Source organism: Scatophagus argus, chromosome 18 (genome assembly GCF_020382885.2).
Source record: "Scatophagus argus isolate fScaArg1 chromosome 18, fScaArg1.pri, whole genome shotgun sequence".
In the NCBI taxonomy this organism is placed as follows: Eukaryota; Metazoa; Chordata; class Actinopteri; family Scatophagidae; genus Scatophagus; species Scatophagus argus.
In genome coordinates, this window is record NC_058510.1 from 8,615,048 (window position 1) to 8,628,506 (window position 13,459).

The 13,459-nt window shown below is 41.5% G+C and overlaps 2 protein-coding genes across 12 annotated transcripts in view; one reads left to right on the forward strand and one right to left on the reverse strand.

Annotated features, from left to right (window-relative positions):
- Window positions 1-79: 79 nt before the first annotated feature.
- nsun6 (NOP2/Sun RNA methyltransferase 6) lies at window positions 80-6,326 on the forward strand. Of its 2 annotated transcripts, none has more exons than XM_046370789.1 (12): window positions 80-206; window positions 1,169-1,252; window positions 1,441-1,596; window positions 1,714-1,811; window positions 2,049-2,155; window positions 2,477-2,630; window positions 2,849-2,930; window positions 3,078-3,197; window positions 4,167-4,311; window positions 4,409-4,554; window positions 5,389-5,514; window positions 5,594-6,326. In XM_046370789.1, exons 2-12 carry the CDS (start codon window positions 1,178-1,180, stop codon window positions 5,771-5,773), a joined length of 1,389 nt encoding a protein of 462 aa, XP_046226745.1. In that variant the 5' UTR covers window positions 80-206; window positions 1,169-1,177; the 3' UTR covers window positions 5,774-6,326. The 2 variants fall into 2 exon arrangements, with proteins under 2 accessions (XP_046226745.1, XP_046226746.1); XM_046370790.1 differs by having other exon boundaries at window positions 1,717-1,811.
- A 148-nt stretch (window positions 6,327-6,474) lies between these two features.
- The window catches only part of cacnb2a (calcium channel, voltage-dependent, beta 2a), a 61,902-nt gene continuing 54,917 nt past the window's right edge, over window positions 6,475-13,459 (reverse strand). For all 10 annotated transcript variants that reach the window (XM_046370782.1, XM_046370778.1, XM_046370786.1 and 7 more), the window contains 3 exons: window positions 12,298-12,393; window positions 11,603-11,785; window positions 6,475-9,793 (listed from right to left, as the gene is read on the reverse strand). In XM_046370782.1, coding sequence (XP_046226738.1) covers window positions 9,053-9,793; window positions 11,603-11,785; window positions 12,298-12,393 — 1,020 coding nt within the window. In that variant the 3' untranslated portion in view covers window positions 6,475-9,052. The remainder of the gene's footprint in view (window positions 9,794-11,602; window positions 11,786-12,297; window positions 12,394-13,459) is intronic.

The window sequence follows — 13,459 nt, forward strand, 5'->3', positions numbered from 1 at the left end:
AATCTTTTCTATCTTTTTCTTTATTCTTTTCTCAAACTAAAATCACATTTACCGATTTTTATAGTTTAATAAAACGTAGAAATTTCTCACAGGTGATCAACAGCTGCGTTACTTCGACGTATGGATTGGACAAGCGCCGTGGGTGTCATGTGACCAAGCCAGTGACGTGTACGGAAGTATCAGCGTGGGCTACACAGGCGTAAAATGTGAGTATCCGAAGACTATTAAATAGCCCATCACACCGAGAAGAGACTGTTAATTTGATCGACTGCGTCTTAATTGTGAATGCGAGAAGCACAACATTCAGATTATAAATGTGTCCTGTGTTAGACGTAAACAACGTCTTTTATAAGATGTTATTCAGTGTGGCAAGAAGGCATTGCCACAACTGGATTCAGTAACTTGAATATGTCACGGTTTTTAAACTACAGTCAGGAGCAGGAAAGCTCAGTTACTTTATTTTAATTTAAATCCCTCCTAAATGCACATTATTTTAGAATTTACATCTTGGAAAGACTGTGCCTGCCATGGGGTGGTAAACCAAATTCATTTTAACATTTAATCTAAAGCAGTAATAGCAGTTGTAGATGTCAACAATTACCTGTTGACTAGTTTACATTTCGAGTCAACATAATGTTAATGCCTGTTAACAATATTAAATTGCTTGCTAGTGGAAATGTCCACTGTAGACGTCTGTAACTGTAATTACAACTGGTCAACTTGTGATTTCTGTTCAGACTCTGTTACAGATATTTATGGTTCAATTCTGACATGTCCGATACGACAAGTACATAATGCAATTTTGACTATTTGCAATTCTAATTAATAATAGATGAACCAATGCAGCATATCACAACATTTACATTTGCAAATACATGAAAAGTACACAAAACTGAAACTCATTTGAAATATTCTAGTAGACTGTAGTTGTTGTAGTTGAAGCGGCATCAGCCATACTGCGGGGAAGAAAAACAGTAATCACTGGCAAGAAGCATCATTCTTCTTTGATTATCTTAATCGCTGATGGGCTTTGAATCTTATCCAATCAACATCTGAGTCTTCCAGACTGTAATCACATCGTGGATGTGTCCAACACTTCACTGATGCGCTTCATCAGTCACGATTAGTTTGCTTTTCTGTTACTGATTGGATGCTTTTCTTTGTGCAGACAGAAGAAATGTCTGTTTTTCCAGAGATTTTTCTGAAGCCTGAAGTGACTGATTTTCTCAAGGGTGTCTTCTTAAACAAAGAGGTAGGACTTTTATATAAATGTGTATATATATACTTTGTAAACTCTCACAGGCCACATAAAATGAGGTGTTGGGCCAAATTTGAATTTGACACGCGTTGAGTTTTTGATATGCTGTTTTTCCTGAACGTTTTCCAATCTTATTTTTGTGTCTCTTTTATTCTTTGCCATAATGTTTCTCTTGCGTTTAGGTCTTAGCTGCAGTGGGCCATCAGGAGGCCATCAGTCGCTTCCAGAAGCTGCTCGCATGTCTGTCTCACCCTCCTTCGTACACTTGTGTTCGGGCCAGCACTCATCTGGCTCCCCTGGAAGAGATCAAACACAAGTTAGGAGAAGAGCTGAAAAAGGTGAATGTTTGTCTTCATGTGTTTTTGAGCTTTTGTTGCTGTGTGTGTGCTGTGTGCCCCACATTGGCGGACACTTGAGTCCAATAAGTTCAATTGTTGTTGTCGTTGTTGTTAAAGCAGCAGATGTGCGACTCATCAGCAGAGGAGATCTCCGTTCAGATTTTTACTCACCCGCGTATTCCAGATGTGCTGCTCCTTCCTGTCGATGGCCCGAGGTATGCGAGGAATGCTGGAACAACGTTAGACAAATCTGAATCTGCTCTTTGCAGTACACGTTTAGCCTTAAATTGCAGTATCAGCCCGACCACAGAGTGGGTGTTTCCTGAGGCCTGACCCACATGGAATTTCATGGAATGATGAAACTGTCCTAAAAACTGTCCACACCCTGCCACAGTTCGAGGATGTCCAGTGAGACTGATTTAGAGGTGACCTCCCTTCTCTTGTATTGTCAGACGGGTGGAGCAGCTCAGCTCAGAGGTGGTGGTCGGTGCTCAGTGCGGCGGCGCCGTACTGAGAGGTGCTAACGTCTTCGTGCCGGGGATCCTCGCCAGCCCCAAGCGTGAGACTCAAACACATGTTATTTAAGGATCAGTGTGTAGGATGTAGGGGCAGAAACGGAAAAATAATAATCAGAATTATGTTTTCATGCACCGCCATGTTTTACAGACAAACCAAACACTGGCTCTAGACAGGGCTGTTCAGATTTTTAGCCTAAGAAGAGGGTGAGACGAGTGGTGTTCAGTTGGTTTAAGTCTGCAACCTCACCATTAGGTGCCACTAAAGCCTACACACTTGACTTTAAAAGTAAACATTTCATCTATATCACGTGTTGAACAAAAACCTCACGAAATCTACCTGTGATGTGCTTCTTCATTGTCAGACATGAAGTCTGGCGACGTGGTCTCTGTCTTCTCTGACCTGGAGGGTAAATGCACCCGAGGAGCAACGAGCTTCCAGGGAAAGAGAGCGTTTGTGGGGAATGGAGTTGCTCAGATGGACCGCTCCAGCATCTTCTGCACCGGCGAGCCTGCCAAGTAAGTACAGTAGAGCTGTTAGTGTGTAGTCCAGTTGCAACTGTGTCCTGCTGATAATTACTTCATATTTGGTTTGGTGGCATGTGAGGAAGATGATGTTTAAAAAAACAAAAAAACAACTTCCCCAAAAATAGTATGGCCACACTGCTTTGTCAAGGTACAACACTTGGAAAGTCTTTATTATATTCAAGTTTGTATGATTTAACTTCTTATTTTAGAGGAATTGGTGTTCGGATGGTGGAGCCACTTTATCAGAGTCCTTCCTTTGACGGCGTTCTGCCCAGCCTGGCTTTCCTGCAGGTATTTATGTGTAGTCTGTCTATTAATGTCAGAGTGATGGACTGGTTAGCGTATGAAGTGGGCCTGGAGGAGACAGAGTGCAGCACATGCGCAGTTATCGGACTGTTTCACCTCTTTGGAAAGCTGAAGTGATTTCGTGTTGTGCAGAACCTTCCCTCTGTGGTTGCGGGACACGTGCTCGGGCCTCGTCCTGGAGAGCGCATCTTGGATATGTGTGCTGCACCCGGCGGGAAGACCTGCCACATCGCTGCACTCATGGGAGATCAGGTATACGAGTTCAGCAGAGTTCAGCTGCAGGTGTGAGCTGCTCCACAGATCGCAGTTTGTGTGGTCTGTCTTCTTTCTTTGGCTCTTAACTCCACATTCTTTTATGTAGGAATATGAGTCAGACTTCAAAATGTTCAGCGCTGTTAGGACATTATTGCTTTGACTTTATGTATTTATACTTTTTAATACTTGATGATAAATGCAAAATTCTCCAGGATTTTTTTTTCCTATTGAAACGAATGGACAGAAGATTCAGAATCACAGTGGGGTTAAACATTTATGTAATTAATATCACAAAATGTCCAAATTTGTACTATGAAAAAGGCCTTGCAGGACCTTGTATAGTATATTTTACAGAGTCACTCAATGTAGATATTATTGGATTTATTAAGCATTCATTTTATGCTACTTTCTATCTGCACTACATTTATCCAAACCATACCTGCCTCTCGTCAAGCCACTTTAGTCTGAAACTGAGCCCTTAAAATAAAACTGACTCATTAACAACGAAAGAAAATCTGCTGGTAGGCTACCAGCTGTTTCATTCTCTCCTGTTTCAGGAGAATGAAACAAGATTCCTTTCTAGAAGGTTTCTTAAACAAGCGGAGTTAAATTAGAAACGGGTTAAAATTCTTCTTACTAAATAAGGCCTTTAAGACTCAGCTCAGGTTTTTGAAGGCATTTTATAAAATATTTAAAATGAACAAAAATGGTGCTGACACAAGAATACATCAGCGTTAACAATCCTGCAACACATGCAACACTATTAATACCATTAAAGACAGCTTTCACTATCTCAAAACATTTTTTTATAATACTAATACTAATGTACTTTTACTTTGGCTGCTTGTTATGAAGTTTGTCTACATTGTTGTATTACAACTTTTACATTCGTAAAGGATCAGAAGACTGTAATTGGTGCGTTTGGTGCCTTGCATACTAATTTCCATCTCTCTCCGTCTCACGCAGGGCGAGGTTGTGGCCTTGGACAAGATCCGGAATAAGATTGATCGAATTCTGCAAAACGCCCAAATGTTGCGTTTGCATTCCATCAAAGCTTATTGCTTTAACAGCACTCAAGCTGTGAGCAGCGACCCGTCACAGGAAACTGAAGGTACAGACCGACAGCAGGTCATCTGTCATTTAAATAACAACACGACTCGGTATATATATATATATATGTAGAACTCATGTTTCTGCATGTATCCCAGGACCTCCATTCCCTCCTGAAAGCTTTGACCGGGTTCTGCTGGACGCTCCCTGTAGCGGACTTGGACAAAGACCCAACATGAGCATCACCTGGAGCCTGAAGGAGATCTGTTCCTACCAGCCACTGCAGCGCAAGTTATTCCACACTGTAGGTTTTCACCATACAGAGTTCAGACACCTGACATCCTTTGGGGGCTTTCTCTTATCACCTTGATATTAACTCCAGTAGATGGCAGCATTGGGCAGTTATTACACTGACGTGTGGCTCAAGCTCGCATCTTAAAGGGAATATACACATAAAACTGACATTTATAGAAGTCTTTCCTGTCATATTTTGATGGCAAATCTGCAACTCTGATCTCATCAGATGACTTTTTATAACCAAACCTACTGATGCTGTAACACTGATCATTCAGATTTATTCAATCATGTGTTTTCAATGATTTTACATGCAATAACTGGGATTTTAAAAAATCACTGCTGTGAAAACGGTCTCAGAAGACTAGCAGCAGTGGCCCTTGTTTTCCTTTCTTTTTAATACAAATGTACATAAATGCAGCAAATGTGAAAATCTGTTTAGGAAGATTTAGATTTTTTTTTTTCTTTTACAGTGAGATAAGATCCCAGTGATGGAGCACCCATATGCTGCTCCATCAGCATTTCCTCAAGGTTATTCAGCATCATAGCACAACCCCCTTTAGAAGATAAGTGTCAGTTCTTGTATACGTATAAAGCATTTTGACAAATTTAGAATTATGTCACAAGCTAAACCTGACAGTTTTTTTTTTCCACTTGGGGGCAGCAGAAACAAGTGAGTGTAATATTAACATATCAAATTTTAAGATGATTTAAATAATAGGTCTAAATAGATTTAGGTTTAAAGAATTTCCCTATATAAATAAAGGATAAATAAAGGAATTCTGATTCTGTATTTATTTATGAACCAAATACATAAACCCATACATCCTATGTGTGATTGCAGGCAGTGCGGTTGTTGAAGAAAGGCGGCGTTCTTGTCTACAGCACGTGCACAGTGACTCTAGCCGAGAATGAGGAGCAGGTAGCCTGGGCCCTCCATACTTTTCCCTGCCTCACACTTCAGCCTCAGGTAAACGCACTTAGTCTCACAAATACGCAAAGTAATGCTCGGAAAACGTCACCACATCGCACTCTTGCGTTTTTCTCAGGAGCCTCACATCGGCGGAGAGGGCATGCCGGGAGCCGGCCTTTCACCTGAGCAGCTGCGCCTCCTCCAGAGGTTCAGCCCTGAGCTGAGCTGGGACCAGGAAGGGACGGCAGCTCCCCTCCCCTGCAGAGCCGACAGGGACACTATTGGCTTTTTTATCGCCAAGTTCCTGAAAAATTGACCGGAGGGCATGTTTTCTCTTGCAGCACCGTCAGCTCTCACACAAGCCTGCAGACAGGAACAATAGTGTTTATATTACGATGCTCTGTGTGCTTTGACGGGGCAGTGTTGACAAAGACGCTCACTGTGCTGTTTACAGCATCTGCCTCTTAACAGCTGCTCTCTAAAACTGCGGGCCATATAGGGATAGGCTTTATAAACACCGAGGGCAAGGAAAAGAGAGGGAGGGGAGGGGTGGAGGCACGTGGGGATGGAGTATTGGCAAATGCAGCAGTGCTAGCGTTGCCATAACAACAGTGACGACACAGCTGCCATGGTGACAGCGGATTGGCTGGATCTCAGCTCAGATCAGGAAGTAGCGTGCAGAAGGAGGTCATGAGAGGTATTAACAATTTAGTGTCTTTTAGTAGTGAAGGAGACAACTGGGACCTCTAATTAGTGCTTCTGCTACTTGTAAGAGAGAACTGATGCTGTGTGTAGTTCTGTTTGAACAGGAGTTTACTTTCATTTCTTCATCACAGAAGTTTAAATAAAATAAAATCTTTATCGCTTCACGTCCATTACATATTAAGCAACCGCACATTATCCGATTACACTCATGAAACGTGGGACTAACCATAACACTTAATTCAGTAAAGTTAGTAATTTATTCAGTGCAAATCAAAGTGTGGACTTTAAATAAATCTGCACAGAATGTAATTGTGAGATTTGTGCCTACAGTGCATAAACATGTGGCCCATTCCTCTGTCATGCAACTTTCTTTTTGGGACCTCGACTCAATCCCTCCTCCTGGGAACACCATTATGTTCTCATCAGTCAGTCTACACATCTGTCTGGAAACGCCAGTCCACTGCACATCACCTGCCTGCATATGTGCATCATGTAGGGGGTAGACTGCTGTTTAAAATGACTGCTCTATTCGCTGCCGCACGGAAGGTTTTCCTGTTTAACAACATCACAGTTCTGAGCTCAAATCAGCTGCATCTCTGGAAACGCTTGTTTGTCTATTTTGGAGGCATCTGTGCGCGGAGAAGCGGCTTCCCACTTTAGATGCATCCCCTCAGTATTGTCATTTATGTCGACGTTGTCATGACGACTAAGGAGGTAGGCCAGTGAGTCTACCTCAATTTTTCAGTAGAGTTTTCAGATGACTATTTTTAGAAACCGCTTCCCTCCTCTGTCTTGGTGTTCTGACAAAGTACACATCAAATTCTTCTTCCCCCCCTATTTTAGTCGTTTGTTGCCAACTTTATTATTTATATTTATGCATTATGTACATACACATGTACACTGTTAGAAAATCTATAATGCTACAAATGTAGCATAGAAATGGTCAGGCAAAAAAGAAAGTGAATGGACAGTGGGTTTTTGTGGTGGGTTTGTAAACAGAGGGGCTCAATTCATATTTTCAGTATCATGAATTAATATGATATCTGTGAAAATACGAGTTGGTCCAACTCTTGTGCGTCATTGAGCACACAGGGCAGGTGTCGGGCAAGTCTCTTAAACCATCAAACACCACCAGCCTGCATTAAATAGGTCCTGGTCAGGGAAGTGAACTAGTGGCCAAAAAACAGAAAACACAACTATCTTCGTCTGGGAAAGATGTTGAATTGTTTGAGTTGGTTTTGCATGTTTTCATTTTTAGTGAGAAACATACTGAAGGAGGTCTCTTAAAATGAACATTCTTTATACTATGAAGTGGGAGTTAAGGTGGGACTTAAACAACATTCATTAGAAAAGGGGTCTGACTTAATAAAAGATGAACCTTGGTGGAGTTTTTGTAGTAGATGTAGGGTGAGTGGCAAAGCCATATCAAATTGCTTTCACTTGAAACCAACGTGAATCTGTAAAAGTGCAGAGTAAAGGGTGTATCAATGTTATAAAATGTTTCTGGACCCATACAAAGAGAACAGTACCGCATGAAAGAGAGGAAGTTACTGTAGAAATTGTTTGTCCTGTAAGGCAAGACTAAGGTGCACCTCAAAGGAGGCATAAAACCAAAATGTCTACAACCATGGACACAGAATTAAAAAACAAAACAAAAAAGGAACTAAGCAATAAATGATGAACATAAAATTATGAGTTAGTCTGACACTATGGGATGTACGCTTTCTTTTTTTATGCCGAGAGTTAGATGAGAAAATCCAGACCACTTCCTGTTAAATCTGAAGCTACTGCCGGTTAGCTAAAGTTGGAAGCCCCATAAACCCCCATCTTGTCATTTTTAGACTTTTTGTACAGACCAAACAAATGAGATTTTACTTAATTAATTAGAGAGCTTTAGAGATGCTGGTGGATGGATTCTTTTCACCTTCAGACAGACTCAGACAAGCCGTTTCCAGTCTAAGTTAAGCTAACCGGCTGCTAGCTGTCAGTTCATATTCACCCTACAGATAACTCATGGTATTAATGTTCTCGTACAGACTCTGTTAGCAGTTTAGGAGATACACATATAGCTAAAACTAGTACAGTCAAATGCAGCAGTCCTTCAGTAAATCATTATAATGTTCAGTTTTTGTTGCAGCGGTTTTAGAGACCTGACGATTCATTAATGCTGGAAGGTGTTTCTGTTAGACTACCCTCATTGACATAAATGGCACAGAGAAAATAATAGAAACACCAGCCAGTGGTAACAGCATCAACATCAACCTCTTCATGTAGGAAGGAGTTACTGCAGGACTGTTGCCTTCGTGTTGCATTCATTTCAGCTAGCTGTACCTAATAAACTGGTGATCAAGTGTAATTCTCGGCAAGAAAACAGAATAAGCGCATTTCGCAAATTGCCAAACTGTTGTTTTACACAAAACGTCTCTGCAAATACAGCATCAAACTAAACTTTGTTAGTCAACCGTTGTGGTCAACCCTAGTAGTAGTCTGAAGTAACAAATTTTTCAAGTGGTAGCAAGCAAAAAAAAAAAAAAAAAAAATTCTAATAATAATTAAAAATAAAAATGCTAATCACAGAAAGCACAGCTCAGTACAGAAAAAAATTCTGCTTTTGTGTCATGCTTTATCAAACACAGGTTTAAAATATGCATATTTAAGAATAACCATGCATATCCACACATAAACCACGTCTATGCATAGATACACACATACATATATTTAGATATTTATATTTGTATCTATGTAATCAAAATTATGCCATTGAAAAAAGATGCAACAGCATTTACAAAGGAAGTGTACATAAATAGGAGGCTGTGGATTCAGGGTATAGCAGCACAATGGGAGAACAGAATGGTTGAGTCCAAATGAGCTTAAGGAGGGATTTGGTCTATCACTGGTGGATGTAGGAGTCTCTGGCCCATTCCCCTCCATCACCCCTCTTTTTGGGAGCCACCTCCCCCTCTCGATCCCTATCTCTGTCCCGGTCGTAGTAGTGATGGTGATGGTCACGTGCCGGCCGGTGATGGTGAGAGCGCTGCTTGTTCCGTTCATTATGGTCCTGTTCGCGCTCCTTTGAGCGGTGGTGTCCCGCGCTGTGGCCGGCCTCTTCTGCCCCGCTACGGTGATGGTGGTGGTGATGGTGGTTGTGGTCCCGGTGAGGCAGTGGCTCATAGCGCTGTTGCTGTTGGGGGTGCCCCTCCCCTAAATCTTCATCCTCCTCCTCTTCGTCCTCCTCCTCCTCTTCTTGGTGGAGGAGCTGAGTGCGTGGCTCGATATAAGCCGAGTCCTTGCTCTCTCGGCTCTCAGGAGTCTCCGAGTCCAAAGTCTCCTGCCGGGAGAGGCCCCGGGCACGACTGCTGTGGTGATGGTGGTGGTGGTGATGGTGGTTGTGGTGCTCAGTCCTGGTGGAAGACGAACGGTGGTGGATGTGCTGGGCTCTCCTGGAGGACTCTGTCCTCAGGGGTCTCTCCTCCTCGTTGCCCTCCCCATCAGCTTCGGCATCAGCATCAGGCTGGTCCTGGCTCTGGTGGTGGTGGTGGTGGTGGTGATGGTGATGGTGGTGCTGGTGGTCCTCTCTGGAGCCCTTTCTCTCCACTAATGCCTTATCTCCTTTCTGGTCTGCACCGCTGCCCTGAAGTCAGTAACGTGTCAGTCAGTGGGGTGACAGAAAGCAAGAAAAGACACTGCAAACAGACACAAACCCATGCAGAGTAATATTCACTTGTTGCTTCTGGTGCATATTATAAAGATGCACTCACACTTGAACACACACACTGCTTGAACATCCATCAACCATCCACAGACGGTTGATGAATACTGAAGGGGAAAAGTTTAAAGAAAAATTCAAGGCGGACTCATCATGGATTTCTGCCACCTGAAGTCTCTTTTATCTGAGGGCCTTTCCACACTTGCAAACACATGTCAAGCTCACTCCTGCTCCTCGTCAATACCAGGATCTTCCTCATTTTCAGTCTTACATTTCCCATTGTGAGAGCAGTGGATGAAGAGAGGGTAGAGGTTAAGGGATTATACAGCATTCATGCAATCAGATATGTGACATTCACTGTTGCACTGTATCATCTGGAGTTGCTGTTGGGTGTCAATATTAAATCACACTATAAAAATGATAGGCCATCTTGCATAAATGTAAGTGAATAGTAAGAAATATAAATAAATGAATTAATATGAAATCAGGGTAAGGTTTTAGGTTATAATATTGTCTCCCTGCATCCTGTCTATTTCCATATCTCCTCTAAGGGTGAGTCACAGTATCTACACTACTATCCATGCTGATTTTAAAACCAAAAATAAACAACAGACGTTAAAAAGAATTCAGCCTGTACATTATTATTCATGTCCAAGCACGACAGTTATTGCAGAACATCTACAGGTTTGTAAGAGCAATACTGTGCATCGTTGTTAACATTAATTTGAGATATCTTTTACCATTCATGTTGAGATTTAAGTTCCTTCCCAATCACTCAGATGAATGTCATGTTATGCATCTTTTAGTACATGGACTAACTCGATTTACCGTATTTTCCAGACTATAAGCAGCTACTTTTTTCCCACGCCTTCAACTCTGCCGCCTAAACAACGATGCAGCTAATCTATAGATTTTTAAGGGTTAACTGCCCGGTGATGCGAAGAGGAAGATGCTAGTTTTAAGCGTAACTTTTAACAGTCATTTTGCGTGTCATGCACATACCGTCATCATGGAAAACACTCGAAAAAATGCACATGATGCAGCTTTTAAGTTAAAAGCAATCGAACTGGCTGTCCAAGAAGGAAATAGAGCTGCTGCACGTAAGCTTGGCGTAAATGAATCAATGGTGAGACGTTGGAGACGGCAGCGTGAAGAACTGACGCAATGCAAAAAGACGACAAAAGCTTTCAGAGGTAATAAAAGCAGATGGCCCGGACTTGAAAACGTATGTCATGTTACAATGTGGACACCTGCGGCTTATAGTCAAGTGCGGCTTATATATGTACAAATATTATTTTTTTTTTAATTTGGTGGGTTTGGCTTATACTCAGGTGCATTCTATAGTCCAGAAAATACGGTAGTTGCTGTATAGTTAGTGTAGTGTTTAGCAGTGTAGCATAGTGTAGTGTATGTTATCTGTAAGAGCTGTACAGTTGATCCTACCGTTTTCACCATGTGGCAGTTAATTAAGACCAACAAAGAATCTGAGCTGGAGCGAGCAGCATGTCCTCATTAATCAAAAGTGTGTCTTATAATAGCTTAAATACATCAGCAAATGCTATATTTGGGTTGTGTGGATATTGGGATGGAAACCTGGAGGCCTCATTTACTGTAGAGTTTTCTTCTCCTCTTCCTTTCTGGCCCTCTGTCACTGCCTCTGTCACTTCCTGTCCTGTCCATCTGCACAGCTTTGCTACAGGTATCCACACCCTGAGTTTGCACAGCATTTGTTACCTGCACCCCAGAGACCGGGGCTGGGCTGGTGGGCAGGGTGGCCGTGGGCAGCTTTGTTGCTAGTGGGTTGGGGGGACTGCAGCTTGTGGGGTGGGTGCTTTTCCAGTAGGCTTCCAGGTAATCAGCCATATGCTCACATGCATCCTCCAGCTGGTTCTCATCTAGGATGATGTCAAACATTTCCTGGGGAGGTGTGGGAAGGGTGCAGAAAGAGTTAAAGAAAATGGAAAAGAGAGACGTCAAGGTCAGGAAAACAAGCCAGCACTGTAGTCTACTTTCACTGATTCGAGGACTGTTTTTGAAGAGCCAACATATGTCTAAAATTCAAATTATCTACAAAGACATCATACTTATCTGTGATAGGTACGGGATGTCAGAGCTATGTTAGAATGAATTCTTAGAAAATCTTCTACAGTAATTCCCTAAAGATATGAATTGCTATTTGAATTAAATTAAGCTTGCACTTTCACAAGACTGGGGTGCTTGCTTCATTTTCTAAAATAATAACTAAGCAGATTACAGAAGATCAGAAATAGAACTGGCACAAATTATAAAGTTTAAAAAAAAAATCTGACTTCAGATATGCAAGAAACTTAAATCCCAGAACCAAAACATCTCTAAAAGGACAAAACTCAAGGTTATTTTAAACACTGGATTCACAACAGTGATAATTGGGGTCCACTGTGGAGACTTACAGGAGGGCACTGAGCCAGCTTGTCTGCGGCCACCATCTGGACATTGAGGTGTTTGGCCTGAGACTTGCCTCTGGACTTGATGAGCCTCTGCAGCACCTGAGGGCGAATAAGGACAGAAGGCAACAAGGTCATGATTGTTTCATTTGACTAAACTCAGTTTAGGCTTTGTGCCGGCATTAATCAAGTATGTGAACATTTGTTTTATACTGAACAGAAAAACAAATCCCGAAAGAGAGAAGATGACTTCTTTTGAAGTTAGGGAATAAAAGCCAAGACACACAGGGGTGGGACGTAACCAAGTACATTTACTAAAGTAGACTTTTGAGTTTCTTCTACTTCACATGGCTATGCCCAGTTTACACTACTCATATTTCTACTGCACCATATTTTGGTGGAAAATACTGTGCATTTTACTCCACTATATACATTTATATTTGTTTTTGTTACTTGTTACTTTTCAGACTGTTAATTTTCTATTGGTTTCATTTAAGTAACTGTTTGAGGTCCAACGAGTTACATTATTTTTGTTCTACTGGTACTTCAACTTAGATAAATACATGACCCAAGTATTTTTTACACCATTTCTCAAATCTTTATATTGCAATTGTAATATATATATTATAATATACTTCTATTATAACTTGTAAAGCCAGTGTGATTATTCCCTTAGGTTTAGCTGCATATGACACAGCAGCAGGCTGTAATTGAGAAGACAGGTGGTAGAAGTGTTTTATTTTATCCCACTGCGAGTGTGATTCACGCTGATGCCACTTTGATTTAAAGCTCGCATCTCATACCTCCTCAGCTACGCTTTTTCTCATTTTCTATGTGACCAAAAAGCCTGTGGGTTTTTTTTTAATTGATCAATGAATCATGAGCCTTTTTTACTCATGCTGAAGGTCATAGTGATGAATCACGCATTTGCTCACTTTCAAACAAGTGCTTCCAAATACATGATGTATTAAAACAAAAAAACATAAAATAAAAATCACAGCTCGGGAGCAGCTAAGTTACAGAACAAAAATATGAGCAGTGATGAGATACAACGACAAACAAGACACTCATAAACCAGTTGACAAAAACATCTATGGAAGCAGGCAGAACTTCACTCTGTCTTTACCTTCTATTATCTTTATCCTTTGACTGCGCATTGATTGACTCT

Coding starts and splice junctions, on each gene's coding strand:
- nsun6 (XM_046370789.1), top strand. CDS start 1,178: ATGTCTGTTTTTCCAGAGATTTTTCTGAAGCCTGAAGTGACTGATTTT. Junction 1,812..2,048: donor CTTCCTGTCGATGGCCCGAG/GTATGCGAGGAA, acceptor TTGTATTGTCAG/ACGGGTGGAGCAGCTCAGCT. Junction 2,631..2,848: donor TGCACCGGCGAGCCTGCCAA/GTAAGTACAGTA, acceptor TTCTTATTTTAG/AGGAATTGGTGTTCGGATGG.